The 13,802-nt window shown below is 37.6% G+C and overlaps 1 protein-coding gene across 4 annotated transcripts in view; it reads left to right on the forward strand.

The window, feature by feature from the left end:
- The window catches only part of unc5a (unc-5 netrin receptor A), a 210,298-nt gene that overhangs the window by 139,832 nt on the left and 56,664 nt on the right, over positions 1-13,802 (forward strand). For all 4 annotated transcript variants that reach the window (XM_077247567.1, XM_077247568.1, XM_077247569.1 and 1 more), the window contains exon 3: positions 10,490-10,633. In XM_077247567.1, coding sequence (XP_077103682.1) covers positions 10,490-10,633 — 144 coding nt within the window. The remainder of the gene's footprint in view (positions 1-10,489; positions 10,634-13,802) is intronic.

The raw sequence follows: 13,802 nt of genomic DNA on the forward strand, positions 1-13,802 counted from the left end.
ATGAGTGCTATGAAAGCTTGACAGAGATGGCCACTGTAACTAAGGGCAACAGCGACTAATTTGATTGACATCTGTTGCTGCTCCTCCGCCGTCCTCTATCTCTGATTGAAATGCTTGTTTCCTAACCATGTGCTGGCAGATACAATTGTTAAAAACTGAAAACTAATTTCTCCTGTTTTTCTGTCTTTTCTACCCCTAATACCTATCATTACAAAGATGGTGTGGGTTAGAGATAAATTTTTTTGTTTTGTTGGCAAATTCATTGTATATATACTGTAATACAGCATTTTGTGTGTGAAGATGGGCATTGATACATTTATGCCAAAAAAGAGATGCTTTTGTGATGAGTTCTGCTTGTCACTCAAGCCTTACCAAACATAAACAATCCACCAAGACGGTTGCAGTTTTTAACTGTCACCAATCAAGGAAGATGATTTTTGATGCAGATCAACACCTGTTCAGCTCACGTTGCTTCATGAATAGATCAGCCGCTGGGAGAGGAGGGAGGGGACGTGACAGCTTAATAGTCCATGAAGATTTTTGATAGGCAGAGAAACCGGGTGGATGACAGTTTGTGTTTTGTGTGCACTGGCCCTTAGGAAAGAATCAGTATAAACTCACTTAGCACTCAAACAAATATCAAAACATACGGCTCCTTTTTTTGTCAACTTCAGCTCCAATCACATGTAGGAGTATGACAGAGAAGGTAATTTGGGACAGGAAATGGTTTCTGAACTGATTTGGAGTAGGTCTAGATTGCCAAATGATACTCAGTACGGTACAGCAGCTGTGAAATTCTGTGGCAGTCAGTTTGTTGTTGAATTTCTGTCCTCTAAAGGCTGATGTTTTCAGAAATATCTTTTGTTCATCAATCTAAATACACTTTTCAGCACAGTTACATCTGGTATTGACATCCCTCTTGGGCCTTCAGTGTGTGTGGCTTTTTGAAAGGAGTCTCTTATGCTCACCCAGGCTGCCTTTATTTGATCAAAAATACAGTAAAAACAGTAATATTTTGATTTTTTTTTTGTGTGTGAAGTAATCTTATTATTAAAGGGATGTCAACCCAAAAAAAAAAAAAGACTGTCATTTACTCACCCTCAAGTTGTTCCAAACCTGTATGAATTTCTCTCTTCTGCTGAACTCATAGGAAATTGATGGGCCCCATTGAAACACTGCGGGTTTCAGAGTGAAGTGCGACACTTTTATTATTTACAGGCGTTACATGTTTCTTCCAGCGTCTCAGAGCGGCTCCGTTCACAGTAAATGCTGCTCCACACAAACTTTCCAATAACGTCCAGTTGGGAACTTATAACGTGTAACGCACTTCTGTTTGATAGCGAAGTGTTGCTCTGTTTACATGCGTGGAGCACGTCTCAGCAGCTCAGTTAACAAATTCCATCCATGCATATGCTGCGAGATTGAGTTGCTTATAACACTCATCTGGGAACGCAATATGTGAAATTTCACCAGATTTGTAACGTAAATCATTTATAAATCTACACCAAAACAGGAGAATACATCAATGTTTTTCCAGTCATATATTTCTCATTGAACTGTTCTTGAAAAATAGTGTTAAAATATTGTCATCTCGTTTTCGTGAATCCAATATCGTGTATTGTCTCGTCTTGTGAGCTAAGTGTATCATCACACCCCAAATAAAATATAATTTGCCAACAACAAAATTGTAGCCAGTTAGAATGCTGAGTAGCTAGTAACTTTGGAAAACCATTAGCCACAGTGGCTGGTGAGCAAAAAAGTTAATGTCAAGCTCTGTATGTATATACTTGTCTCCTTAATAGCTGACAAATAGCCGGCAAAGTTTGGTTGTTACCAACTTTTTTCAAACATTCTTTTGCTTTGTCAATATGCAGTGTCATGCTGATGTGTATATAGTCACAAAGACCCTCCCTTGAAAAAAAATCCAATCACATGCTCACAGGAGACTCATTTGGTTGTCATTTGTTTAATAAATCTCTTATTTTGCAGTGCTGTCAAACGTCTGTCTGCTAGGCAACATATTTCAAATATATAAACCCAAAAGATATGTGATGCCAGCTGGTAGTCATGGGTTGGTAGGTCTTTAGCTTGGAGCTATTCAGAATATTTTGGCCATACAGTCTTTAATTGGTTTACCTTAACCTGACAGAGATGCCTTCTGGTTATAAAGTTGGACAGAAATGGAAGTTTAATGAGGTTGACGTGATTTGTGTTAGCTCCATTGCTATCAGCTAGCAGATGTCTCAGTGTTTATCTTTAGCTTTGATAATTTATTGCCTGAGGTGTAAATTGTCAACAGAGGAATACCTCCGGTCAAAACTGGATTTATACTTGGTTATTGGCCTGCTACAACCAACCATGGCTCATGCGGACAGTAAATGTTGCTGGAAGAGGAATGAACTAACAACTTGTGTATGTGTGTGTGCGTGCCTGAGTTGTTAGTTCATTCCTCTTTCTCACACACACACACACACACACACACACACACACACACACACACACACACACACACACACACACACACACACACACACACACACACACACACACACACATCCTGCCTGTAACCCTTTGAAAACATAATCATAAAGAGATTGCCTCCATATACTGTCATGATTATATGAAATCGTCAGTATATTAAAATGAGCTAAAGCAACATGAACATTATGACAGTAGCCTGATATATTTTTCATGATTTCTTCACTTTTATGCAAACAAGATGATTTTATGATTCTGCAAAAATCTGTGTTCAAGCATTTGTCTATCAGTTGGTTCATTTATTACTATTATGGATTGTTTGTTAAACGGTTAGAAAAAAATGTCTGTTTTTCATACTACATTGTAAAAAAATTATCAATATGATCAATAAGTTGACAACATGTTTTTACATTGCTTTAACTCATTAAAATAAGTTAAGCAATTTTCAACTTTGAGCTATACAAGATTCAAATTATTTTAAGCCAGTTTAATGTAATTTAATTTGAATGACTTACATTTTGAAGTACAATCAACTTGGATGATTACTTTCTTAAACCAGCTTAAGTTACTGTATACATTTTGATACTATTGTTGTTGCCTGCAAATTATGTTGTTAGTACGTGTTGACAGTATTTTCTTTACTCGACTTTCTAAAAATACTGGAGCAAATTAGCATTTCATCAGCTTTTGTAGATCTGTGAATTCCTGTTGTCTCTTCACTGAGGATGCATGTACTGTAAGAACACGGCCCCCTTCTGCCACAATACATGCGCATTGCATGCTGATCTTACATCATATCTAACAGACTCTCTCTAGAGGCAATTTAGCATGAAACGTCCAATAAACCGCAATCAACACTGACATGCCAATATGGTGCTACTCACAGATCAGGGTGTTGATGCCATAAGATAAGAAAATCAATCAGCAGACGAATGACAAATTATACCTTGAGTAACCTTCACTAGCTGACTGCTGAATTAATCTTACAAAAAGAAATCTTATATAAAGGGAAACTCGGTATTTTTAAGAAAGTGTTTTAAGGCAAGATTGGTGCGTTAACTTGTTCTGTTACGAAATAGTCTACTAGATAAATCTGCGTTCACTGTTGCCAGGGCTTTCTCAGGTTATAGACGCTTAGCATTTAATTTAATATCAGTCACATAAAAGTCGACATAAAATCTTAGTGTTGTCTTTCATGGTGCTTGTAATCACTCTTTCTGTGTCACAGCCCATTTCAAGACTCTGTAGGCTTTAATATCAGTGCATTTTCCCTTTTTCAAGCTGCAGATTGACACATTAGCATGCGTGTCAGTGGTTTTTCTAACCTACCTGCAAGTCATTTCACCTTGATCTGGCATTGGCCTGAACTAGACTGGATTGATTGGTGCTGCAGCCACATGCTGGGTCACCAGCCTTAAATAATTCATAATTGGACGGCGGGCGCTAGCGGGAGGCCTTGAACGTTGCGTTGACAGTCGCAAATGGACAGTTCAATCAAATTACAACTAGCAAAAATTTTCCTGTAATAACTAGAATCCTTGAGCCAAGCCTTGACCTACAATGTGTGCTGGACAGACTGGTTAGGGGTTCCTGGATGTCCCTGCGTGGCACCTGCGTGGCACCTCCGCGGCTTATAGATTTAATGTGGACCCTGGAACAGTCTGTCTGTCTCTTCTTCACAGACTGCTGCTCGGTGGAGTGAGCCGAGGATTACAGCATCTTATTAGCGCAAGAAAAGAGACAGCCGTTCACTGAGTCATCCTGTCTGTTGGTCCACATGGGCCACACATCCAGCTTCAGTGTGCCTAAGGACACAGACTTAGTTTTTCCTTTTTTTATGTTTTTGGAATGTTTTAATTGGAGTTTGAGAGGTTTTGCAGGGATGGGATGGGATGGGATGGATTCTAGTTTTGATCCTTTGTCTATATGTGCAGCATTATTTGGGAGTGTTTATTATTAGTGATGCTACCCAAGAGGTGTGTTCAAATCCCTAATAATAAATGTCACGTCATTTATTCTGTGATTGATACCTTAAATCATGTGGCTTGTTGAGGAGAGGTGCATTTGTAGTTTTCTAAGTTAAATTTTTTTGCATTTTGTTTATACGAGTAATTTTACTGATGCCCAAGGTAAAAGAATGGGAAATGCTATGAGGCAGATTTGAACTCATGTCGACCTCGTAAGCATCATGGCTCAATGTGTCGGCACACAGCTCAGAATTGTGTCAATGTTTTAATGCCGTTTTTCAAATTGCTCTGATTATTCATGTTTGTTTACCTCTCTAGCTTTGCCCGCTGTTTCTGGGCTCAGACGTCCAGAAGCGATAACGGGTAATGAAAAGAGCATAATGCAATGAAAGAGAGTGATATATTTGTCAAACAACATGGTAAACATTACATTATTCAACACAGTTCAAAACACTAATGTGTTTTAAATGCTTATTTACCTCTCTAATTCAACACTAATGATAAACATCATTATTGTCACTAGTGTGTCTATACAGCAGGGCCGTGCGGTCCATATAAGCTGCAAATGCTCTGCATACCCAAACCATTCGCGGACTCGATAATTAATATTAACTAGAAATTACTAGAAACTCCGTTGTTTGAAGTGTACCATAAAGCTGACATGATCAAATTAAAAAAGACTACTGCGGCGTACTGCCAAATAAAAATAAAGCAAATAAAAGCAAATAATCAAACTAAAAGCAACAGCACAAATAAATACAATAGAACTAAGGTACAAATAAAATAAAAAGTGTTTTCCGGGTTTTCAGGTAGATCCAGTAGGCTGACACTGATACACATGTTGTGTCTATCTCGAATGTTTACGTTCACTTATGGCATAACCTACTATGTTTACGAGGATACTGGCCAAGACGGGCATGTTGACATCATTTTTGTGTGAATTTGTCCGTTCAAGCGCAAGATTTCGAGAACTCAATATTTGCAAGGTGTCTGTCTTTCCGTGTGCCCAAGTTCTCCTACGCGTCTTTTTGCACTTGAATGTTTACATTGGCAGGGTTTAAATAAGGTTAGTTTAAACACAGATAGCAACATGTGCTGTTTAGGTCTGGTCATGTTCGAGCATACGGCCCTCGCACTGAACATACATTAGCCTAACTCTGTCTGTCGGTTTTACGTGTTTCAACAAACTATATTATAGATGCGTATGCGTTATCAGATTTTAGATGACTGGCGGTGCAAATGCGGTTTGGTTTTTTTACAGAGAACCGTTACAAGGTTACAAAACGCACCACCCAGCACAGCCAGTTAAAGAAGTCACCACTCGCCACTGCTATACAGGTGATGGAAGCAATCATCTGTAAGATTCAGTGCATTGGAGAGTGATGCTTTATTCCAGCTGTATTCAATGGGAAGTCAATGGAAAAAATAAATAAGTCCCTTGTGATGAGCAGATGCTGACCTTCTGACTGATCGTCCTAGTGTAAGTCAGTTCCCTCTTAATCCCAACTCCCATTGATGAATCTTAGCTCCCCGCGCTCTAGATGCGGCCTAATTGAATTTCCTCAGTCACAATGAAAACTTACTCCAACCTGCCAGTTTCGGTCTGCGCCTTTGATAAGCAAATGACCCCCGTGGAATTGAGGTCACCGGCAGCAAAAACAAGAGTGAGCGAAAATAAAATCAAGTCTCTTCACCAGACAAGCTCCTGTATCGACTCACAAGGGAATAAGGGTAGCGATGTCATTGCGGGTCTGTGAGTCTTGTCTGTATTTCAAGACACACACATGCTATTTGATTTAACAGCCTACATTGTCTTCACAATAAAAGTCCTCTATAGCAGTAATGAGAACTGTTAATCAGACATTTGGATAGATAACATCCTTGAATAATGAATCTGTTTGCCACCTAGTCACTCCACTTGCAGTGTTTGCTGTTCCTTTGGGGAGCTGTTGGTGCAGACACAAACAGATGTTTGCAGCTGCAATAATATGTAGAGCAGTCACTGCAAAGTCACGCTGGGACTCAGATGAAGTTATGGTGTAGTGTGTCGGAACGGTATGTTATCATATCCCTGGATACTGTAAATGCACCGTCAGATCCGACCAGGACCAGTTCCCTGGAGGAAACATCTTCAAGGCAGTGGTTCTCAACTTTTTTGACTGAAAGACCCCCCCAACACAATATCAGAAGGCTTCCTGATATAGGGATTTCTGCCATAGATCACCAGAAATACTGTAGGAGTTAGTTTATTATCTGAAACAGAAACTAGGAGGATTGTTATATTAAATTAATTAACCACGGTTTATTTTGTGATTTATGAAGTTTAAAGAACAGTAAATTTTTCTATAAAACCAAAACCATAATATATATATATATATATATATATATATTAAATAAATAATATTATTATAAATACATTATTTTATTTATTCTTTCATAATATTATATAAGAAATAAATATATAGTAATAATGTATTAATTTAGTTACCTTTTAGTCATTGAAGTTTGCTCAGGCCCATTAGTGGCCCATGGCCCCCTCGTTGGTTACCACTCCTTTAAAGGGTTAATTCACCCAAAAATAAAACAAAAACAAAAAACAAAAAGTTAAAGACTGATGTTTGCAAAACGTCTCATTTTTTTCAGCGTCTCTTAGTGTGTTGCTTTTTTAAAACACTGTATCAAGTTTAAAATGCTTTACCATTGAGAGGGAAAAAAACTTTCTTTTTCATTCCCACTATTCCTTATGATGCATGCGTTGAATTCTGGGAAATGCCTGGGAACTGGTTGACCTTGTGGTCTGTTATGAAAAATGCACTGGGTTCAGCTAACCCCAGAATGGAAAGCGGCATTATTATTCTTTGTCTGAATTTTTTGTCTGTATTTAATAATTTGTTAGATGTCAATGTAGAAAAACGGGACAGGTTATGAATTTTTAACAATTAATTTTCAAGGTGTGCCGCATGTATTGAGTATGCAGACGCAAAACACGACAAAAGCATAAAGCAATAACTCAGAATTATGGTTCAATCTCCGCAGGGCCTTTTTTCTTTCAGGGTCTAATAAATGTGTCTTCATTTCTGAATAATTTCCTCCATCTGTGGGGGTTTAACAGTATTGGAAGCGGGTGTGCTTGCATGTGACACTCGGTCTAAGAGTCAATTATTCTTTAACTGTGTGACCTCTCAGACCCCTAAGGGAGGGTTGCCACAGCGACCTCGCTCAAGGGCTCAGGGGTGAACGTTTTAATGGTGTTCCTAGTCAAAGACTTCATACTCGGTTAATTACTAATTATACAAATCTGCGTTTCAGTATTATCCCGGCCTATCATGCAACTAAATCTGTCATGCAGGAAAAGTGAATTTTCATGCCTGAGTAATAGTGCAGGCCGTTTGGCATATTCACAAAAGTGAATGAAACCGAATGTGGCGGCCTCAGCGGTTCGTCGTGAAGCGCAGAGGGAGTGTGAGGTCAGAAATCCGGGTAATTGCTACTGAAAGAAACAAAAAGCAATTAATAAAACAATCAGTGTTTAAGATAGCTTTTCCTCTGACTATTTCAGGACTACGCCTATTTCTCCTAATTGTATTTTACGTTTTAATGCGAACGATAATTACATTCTCTAAGAAAAATCACCCCTTAAAAATCTCCATGATATTAGTGGTCTAATATCATAACTGTTTCTGCTCCTTTTGAATTGGTTACGCAATTTGAATTGAATGCAGTGCGAGTGGAGCAATTAATTGAAAATGTTCTTTTCAATGCACTTATTTGAGTCTGGATTACAGAGATTTGTGCATTGTATGTCATATTTTTGACCCGTTGCAAAAGTGTTGAGAGCCATCAGCGAGGATTAAAGTCCAGACGTTGTGTCAGAAGAGAGCAAGATTGTCTGAGAGGTCCATTTTGATGTTGACGCCCTGAGCAACACTGGAGGTTGTTTTAAATCTAACAGTAATTGCATGTGCTCCTAATGTCTGCCAAGATAGTGAGACACGAGCTCTCTCTGCTGCCCTATTTCTCTCCTCCTAGAGACTCTCTGCCAAGTGTTGATGGATGTGATGTGCATTGATTTGTGACAGACAGGTTGGAACAAGAACTCAACTGACCAGCAGGATTTGAGATGATGCATTTTTGTCACAAAGCTGGAGCATCTGACCACACCACATGGCTAATTGCAGAATGAGGTTATTGGAGTTTTGTGCTTATTAATGTCCATTGACATTAAATGCTTAACTGGTCATGCTGTGCAGTATGAGTTTCAGAAACTGGAGAGCTGTTTACCTTGACACCATATTTGGACATAATAGGGGAGTTCTAAAAGGTTCAATTTAAGTCTTTGCACACATGATGTGCAAAGATGTTTAAATATTCCATTGATTCCAACAAAATCAATTTAAGCATTGAAATGATGTCCAGAAATCAAGTTGAACATTTGAAGGCAGCTATATTTTGCAAAAAATCTATTCAAACATTCATACGATGCCAAACCAGTTCTAGTGTTTGAAAGAATCTTATAATATATTAAATTGTGAAGAAATATTGTTCAGAGCCTTTTTTAATTTACCTATGGAGCACAAAAATAGTCAAACATTTGAAATGAAGAAATCGATTCAAGCATTAAAATTTCTTTGAAGATTTTTATGATGCCCAAAAAAGGTGTTTGAATCTATCTACGATGCATAAACGTCTATTTAAACATTTCATGCCTCAAAATCATTTTAAATCATTTTAAATGTTCATACGATGCCCAGAAATCAACTTAAACTTTCAAACACAACTACTGTATGATGCTCAACAGTCGATTCAAACATTTCAAATCAAATTGTAAGTTCAATGCAACTATGGTGCACAGAAAACGATTTGAAATGCTATGCATTTTCTTTTTTCAATTAATTTTTTTTTTTACTTCTATTTGAACATAATGATATGCCTATAATGCCCCAAAATGCCCTAGGTTTTGAAACCTAGGTCTAGGTTCTAATGGAGAAAGCAAAACAAGAAAAAGGGAGAGGGGAAGAGGAAATGATGAATACGTTGGATGGAGAGATTATGGGCGAAATTAGGAGGAAGGAGGACGTGGGCATCTTCAAGGTCATGCTTTCGTGTTGAGATGAGCGATAGCCATGGAGGAAAATATCAGAGGCTTATAGGGGGTGAGGAGATGGTCCAGAGATAATGAAAAGAAAAATGATCTTTGTCTAACCCCATCCCTCCATCCTCAAAGAGAGCTTTATTATGCATTACACATGTTGTGTTGTTGATGTTGGTTAACTCTGATAATGTTCATTTGTAATTGTCAGCTGAAAATGAGTCATTTTGTTGGATGACTTCACACCAGTTGTATAGACATTATTCATCCGACTGCAGTTGACAAATTATCACTTCATTCCCTTTTTTTTCTTGTCCTCTTTTACATTTTATTTTCAGAAAAGACCTCTGAGCTATGGATAATCCTAGCCACTCATGTCTGAATGAAAACGCACATATTGAGTAACCATGAAAAATATCTCTCACTGGAAGCTCACATAAGTATTAATATCTGTTTATTTATTAATTCACCCCAAGAAAACCCAGTAGAGTTTAGGATTTTCTATTTTGAGGTGGTTTCGCATGTCATACACTTCCTGCAATTTTTTATAAACAATGATCAGAACATTGCTCAACCATCTGTCAATATTCCATGAATTAACCAAGCAATAAAAAATGTTTGTTTACAAAAAACTTATTTTCCCCTTATTGCAAATGGTTGGCAGCTCTTCACTGGACGTGGTGAACCTCCAAAAAACCTTTGGAAACAGTGGACTGTTTGCCATGTCTGTGAAAAGTTTGACAGCTGTGATAGATTTCACATTGTTGCCAAAGTTTTGACCCACCACTGCCAGTGATGAGCTGCTAATTTCTGCCAGCCAATTTGCCATATATTAACCACAAGTTTGATACAAGTAAACTTTTGACAGGGCTCTGAACGCCTGTCTCTGTCAATGGCAATGGATATGTTTGGAGCGATGAGCTGAACGTGTTTGCTTTGTCTGGTTTGGTCCCAGGGCTGCCCGTGATGCAGGTGAAGATTGACATCTCCAGACAGCAGGTGGAGAAGATCTTTGGTCTGGAAGATTACTGGTGTCAGTGTGTGGCCTGGAGCACTACAGGAACCCAAAAGAGCCAAAAGGCATTTGTACGCATCGCATGTAAGTTCAGCTCTGCTATCTTATAGTGCAAACATTTTGACCGAATGCTACCTTATAATCTGATAATGTGATAAATGTCTAGCTCAGTGGTTCTCAACTGGTGGCTCGCTCCCAAAAATGAGTCAGAAGTCTGTATTGATCTGGACAGGAGGGAAAAAACTAATGCAAAACCTAATTCAAATAATAAATTGCAACTAACAATGCAGCAGAATGGTGCAGTTTAGATACAGTACCAAACTAAATGTGTTATAGATAATTTTGTAATTATTAAAGATTAGATATTTAAATATTATTTAATATTATTTAATTTATTATTAAAATATTTAACATGTTTAATAATTTTAAGTCTCTTAAGCTCCCCAATGCTGCATTTTCAAAAATAAATTACTGTAAAAATAGCAATATAGTGAAATATTATTAGAATTTAAATGAATAACTTATAAATATTTTAAAATGTAATTTATTCCAATGATGGCAACGCTGAATTGTCAAGATCATTACTCCAGTCTTCAGTGTCACATGATCTTTTAGAAATCATTCTAATTGATTTGATGCTCATGAAACATTTCTTATCAATGTTAAAAACCATTGTTATGCTTCATATTTAGAATTATTTGATGAATAGAAATTTCAAAAGAATATTTACTTTTATAACATTACTGCCACTTTTGATTAATCAGTTTAATGCATCATTACTGAATAAAAGTATAATTTCTTTCTTTAAAATAAATACTGACCCATGTGGTTATCAGCTAGAAAAGAAAACACTTCCCATATCTTTTGTAGTTATTGTTGAAGACATCAGGTCGTGCATCCAATCAGACTTCACAATACAAGAAACCAAACTTCATTTAAAATGGGTTCACCTTAAAAAAGGTTTTAAATGACCACAATGGGTTTTTTGCAATTCATTATTGGCTTAATATAAAATACCAATACTAAATTTCAATAGTTATACAAGCTTTCATGCATTTGTAAAATGTTATGTTATAGCAAAATTGTTCCTACCGGGCTGTGTCATCATTTGATCCCCAGTGTAAAATCTAGATCCCAAAGCAAAACCAATTGAGAACCACGGGTCTAGCAGACTGTGTTTAGGGAGTTTATTAGTTAATATTATATACCATATACTTTATATGTAAAAGCACACTAGCTACATGAACGGGTGTTTCCTGCCATTGATGTTAACATTGTTTATTTGAATACTGCAATGCACCTTTCAAATACTGTGTAAACAGTGTGTTCTGGTAAAAAACATGTTTAACAAAATTCATTTATTCCTAATGTTTTTAAAGTGCTCTACAACACAGTAGCATTTACTCTCTCTTTTCTTCACTCCATGGTAAAGTGTTTTGATAGTGATGTACCTTCTATTAAAAGTTATTTCAAAATTCCATTTAGCCAATCAATCTAACCACTTATACTCCGTTTTCTCCCCAAGGCTGATTGATTTAGTTGGTTTTATATGACTTATTTAATGTTTGATTGGGAAGTTTGATCAGGAAGAGCCCGTGGCAAGGAAATCTGCTAATCTGCAGTGTAACACTTTGTAATTGCCTCAAGAGGCCTGGTGGTTTTGATATCTCTTTGTGATTAAACACACGGAAACCACACCGCCTCACTCAGAACAAACATCACAAAACATCTCTCCTTTAAAAGAAGATGATAGTCTTTTTTTGTGTGTCTAAAACAAGGATTAAAAGCATTGTGCGATTAAACTGGATTTGGATTTATCTCAGAGTGGTGCTTATAAATATTCTGAATGGATATTTTATCTAGACAAACGTATTCGCCTCAAATTATTGTTTTGCATAATGAAAGGACTTTTAAAGGGATTTTCTCACCCTGCTCTGAAAAGGGCCTATAAGAGTGGTTCATTTGTTTTGTGAGCTACATAACTTTGTCTGTTCCTGCACACAAAGTAGCATATGACTTCTGAGCACTGCATATAACATATGATTCAAATGAACAACTTTTATGTTGTTTGTATGGTGTTTCTGTTGTTTTCGAAGCTTGAAAGCCTCAGTTCCCTTTCATTGAAATTGTGCTAGGGTGAACTATTCCTTTAACAAACTTGAGTTTTCCCTTCAAAGTCACGACAGTGTCATCTCAGGGCTCGATGTCCATCTAATCCTTTGTGCCTCTCCTATTCCCATTAAATCCTATTTAATTAAATTGAATGTCAAAGACCCCTCTTCACCTCTTAATGTTTGCCAAGGCCTGATTGGTGAAGACAGGCATGACATCTGTTTTGAGCAAATGAAATGACTGGCAGTGTTGCTGTTATTGAGAGAGATTTTATTCCCCAGCATCGGAGCTGAAGACAAGTCCGCTGTCTCAATGGACACCTCCTTCCAAAAGCTTTTTCGTGTCATAACAGCTATAAACGTTTATGCAAATGTTGTTTTGAAATTTTGCCATCTATAGTCAGGAGGGCATGAAAGCCCCTCCATCAAGAGTAATGCAATTTTGACAAGCAAATACAATTCGACTTGCATCAACACTTGTCCCAGGGGTTTTAGGTAAAGTGGGTGGTCGTGTGGATACCACAGCCTCGGTGAGGTATCGAGTAGAGGAGGAAGATAATGCAATTCCTTTTTGTTGATGCTTTGCCTTGGGGCTGCAGACAGCCTTTCTCTGAAGCAACCAAGCAGGGTCTAATAAGCACTCGGGTCTGTGATATGGATCCTTCTAAGAGAGAAAGGCCGCTCAAGGCTCCTGTTGAACATACACGGTGCAAACATATATATGGAGGAGCTCTGAACACTTTGCTAAATATGACACGGATAATGTTAGATTAAATGGCTTGGCAGTTTACCTTCCTGGTGAGACATGTGCAAGTTTTGATCCACTTTATGACTAAGGGAGGATTTTAGTCAATATCCTGGCTTGAGAGCCCCTAGGAAAGGAAAAAAGCAAACATGCAATCCATTTAAGAGTACATTTACAAGACAACGATGTACTAAAAACGGAAATTTGTGTTTTTTGAGTACAGATGACAACATTGTCAAGAGTTCTCACGGATCTGTGAAAAAAACTAAAAACGCTGTATTATGCTGCCAGGACAGTCGTTGGTCAACGACACTTTGTAAAGAAAAACTACGCACCTATAGACTGAACACAAATACTCAGGCTCAGGACGTCACAGTTTTCACAAATTCACGCTTTT

Source organism: Siphateles boraxobius, unplaced genomic scaffold, assembly GCF_051911475.1.
Source record: "Siphateles boraxobius isolate OS27281-9 unplaced genomic scaffold, OSU_SipBor_1 3, whole genome shotgun sequence".
NCBI classification, from domain to species: Eukaryota; Metazoa; Chordata; class Actinopteri; order Cypriniformes; family Leuciscidae; genus Siphateles; species Siphateles boraxobius.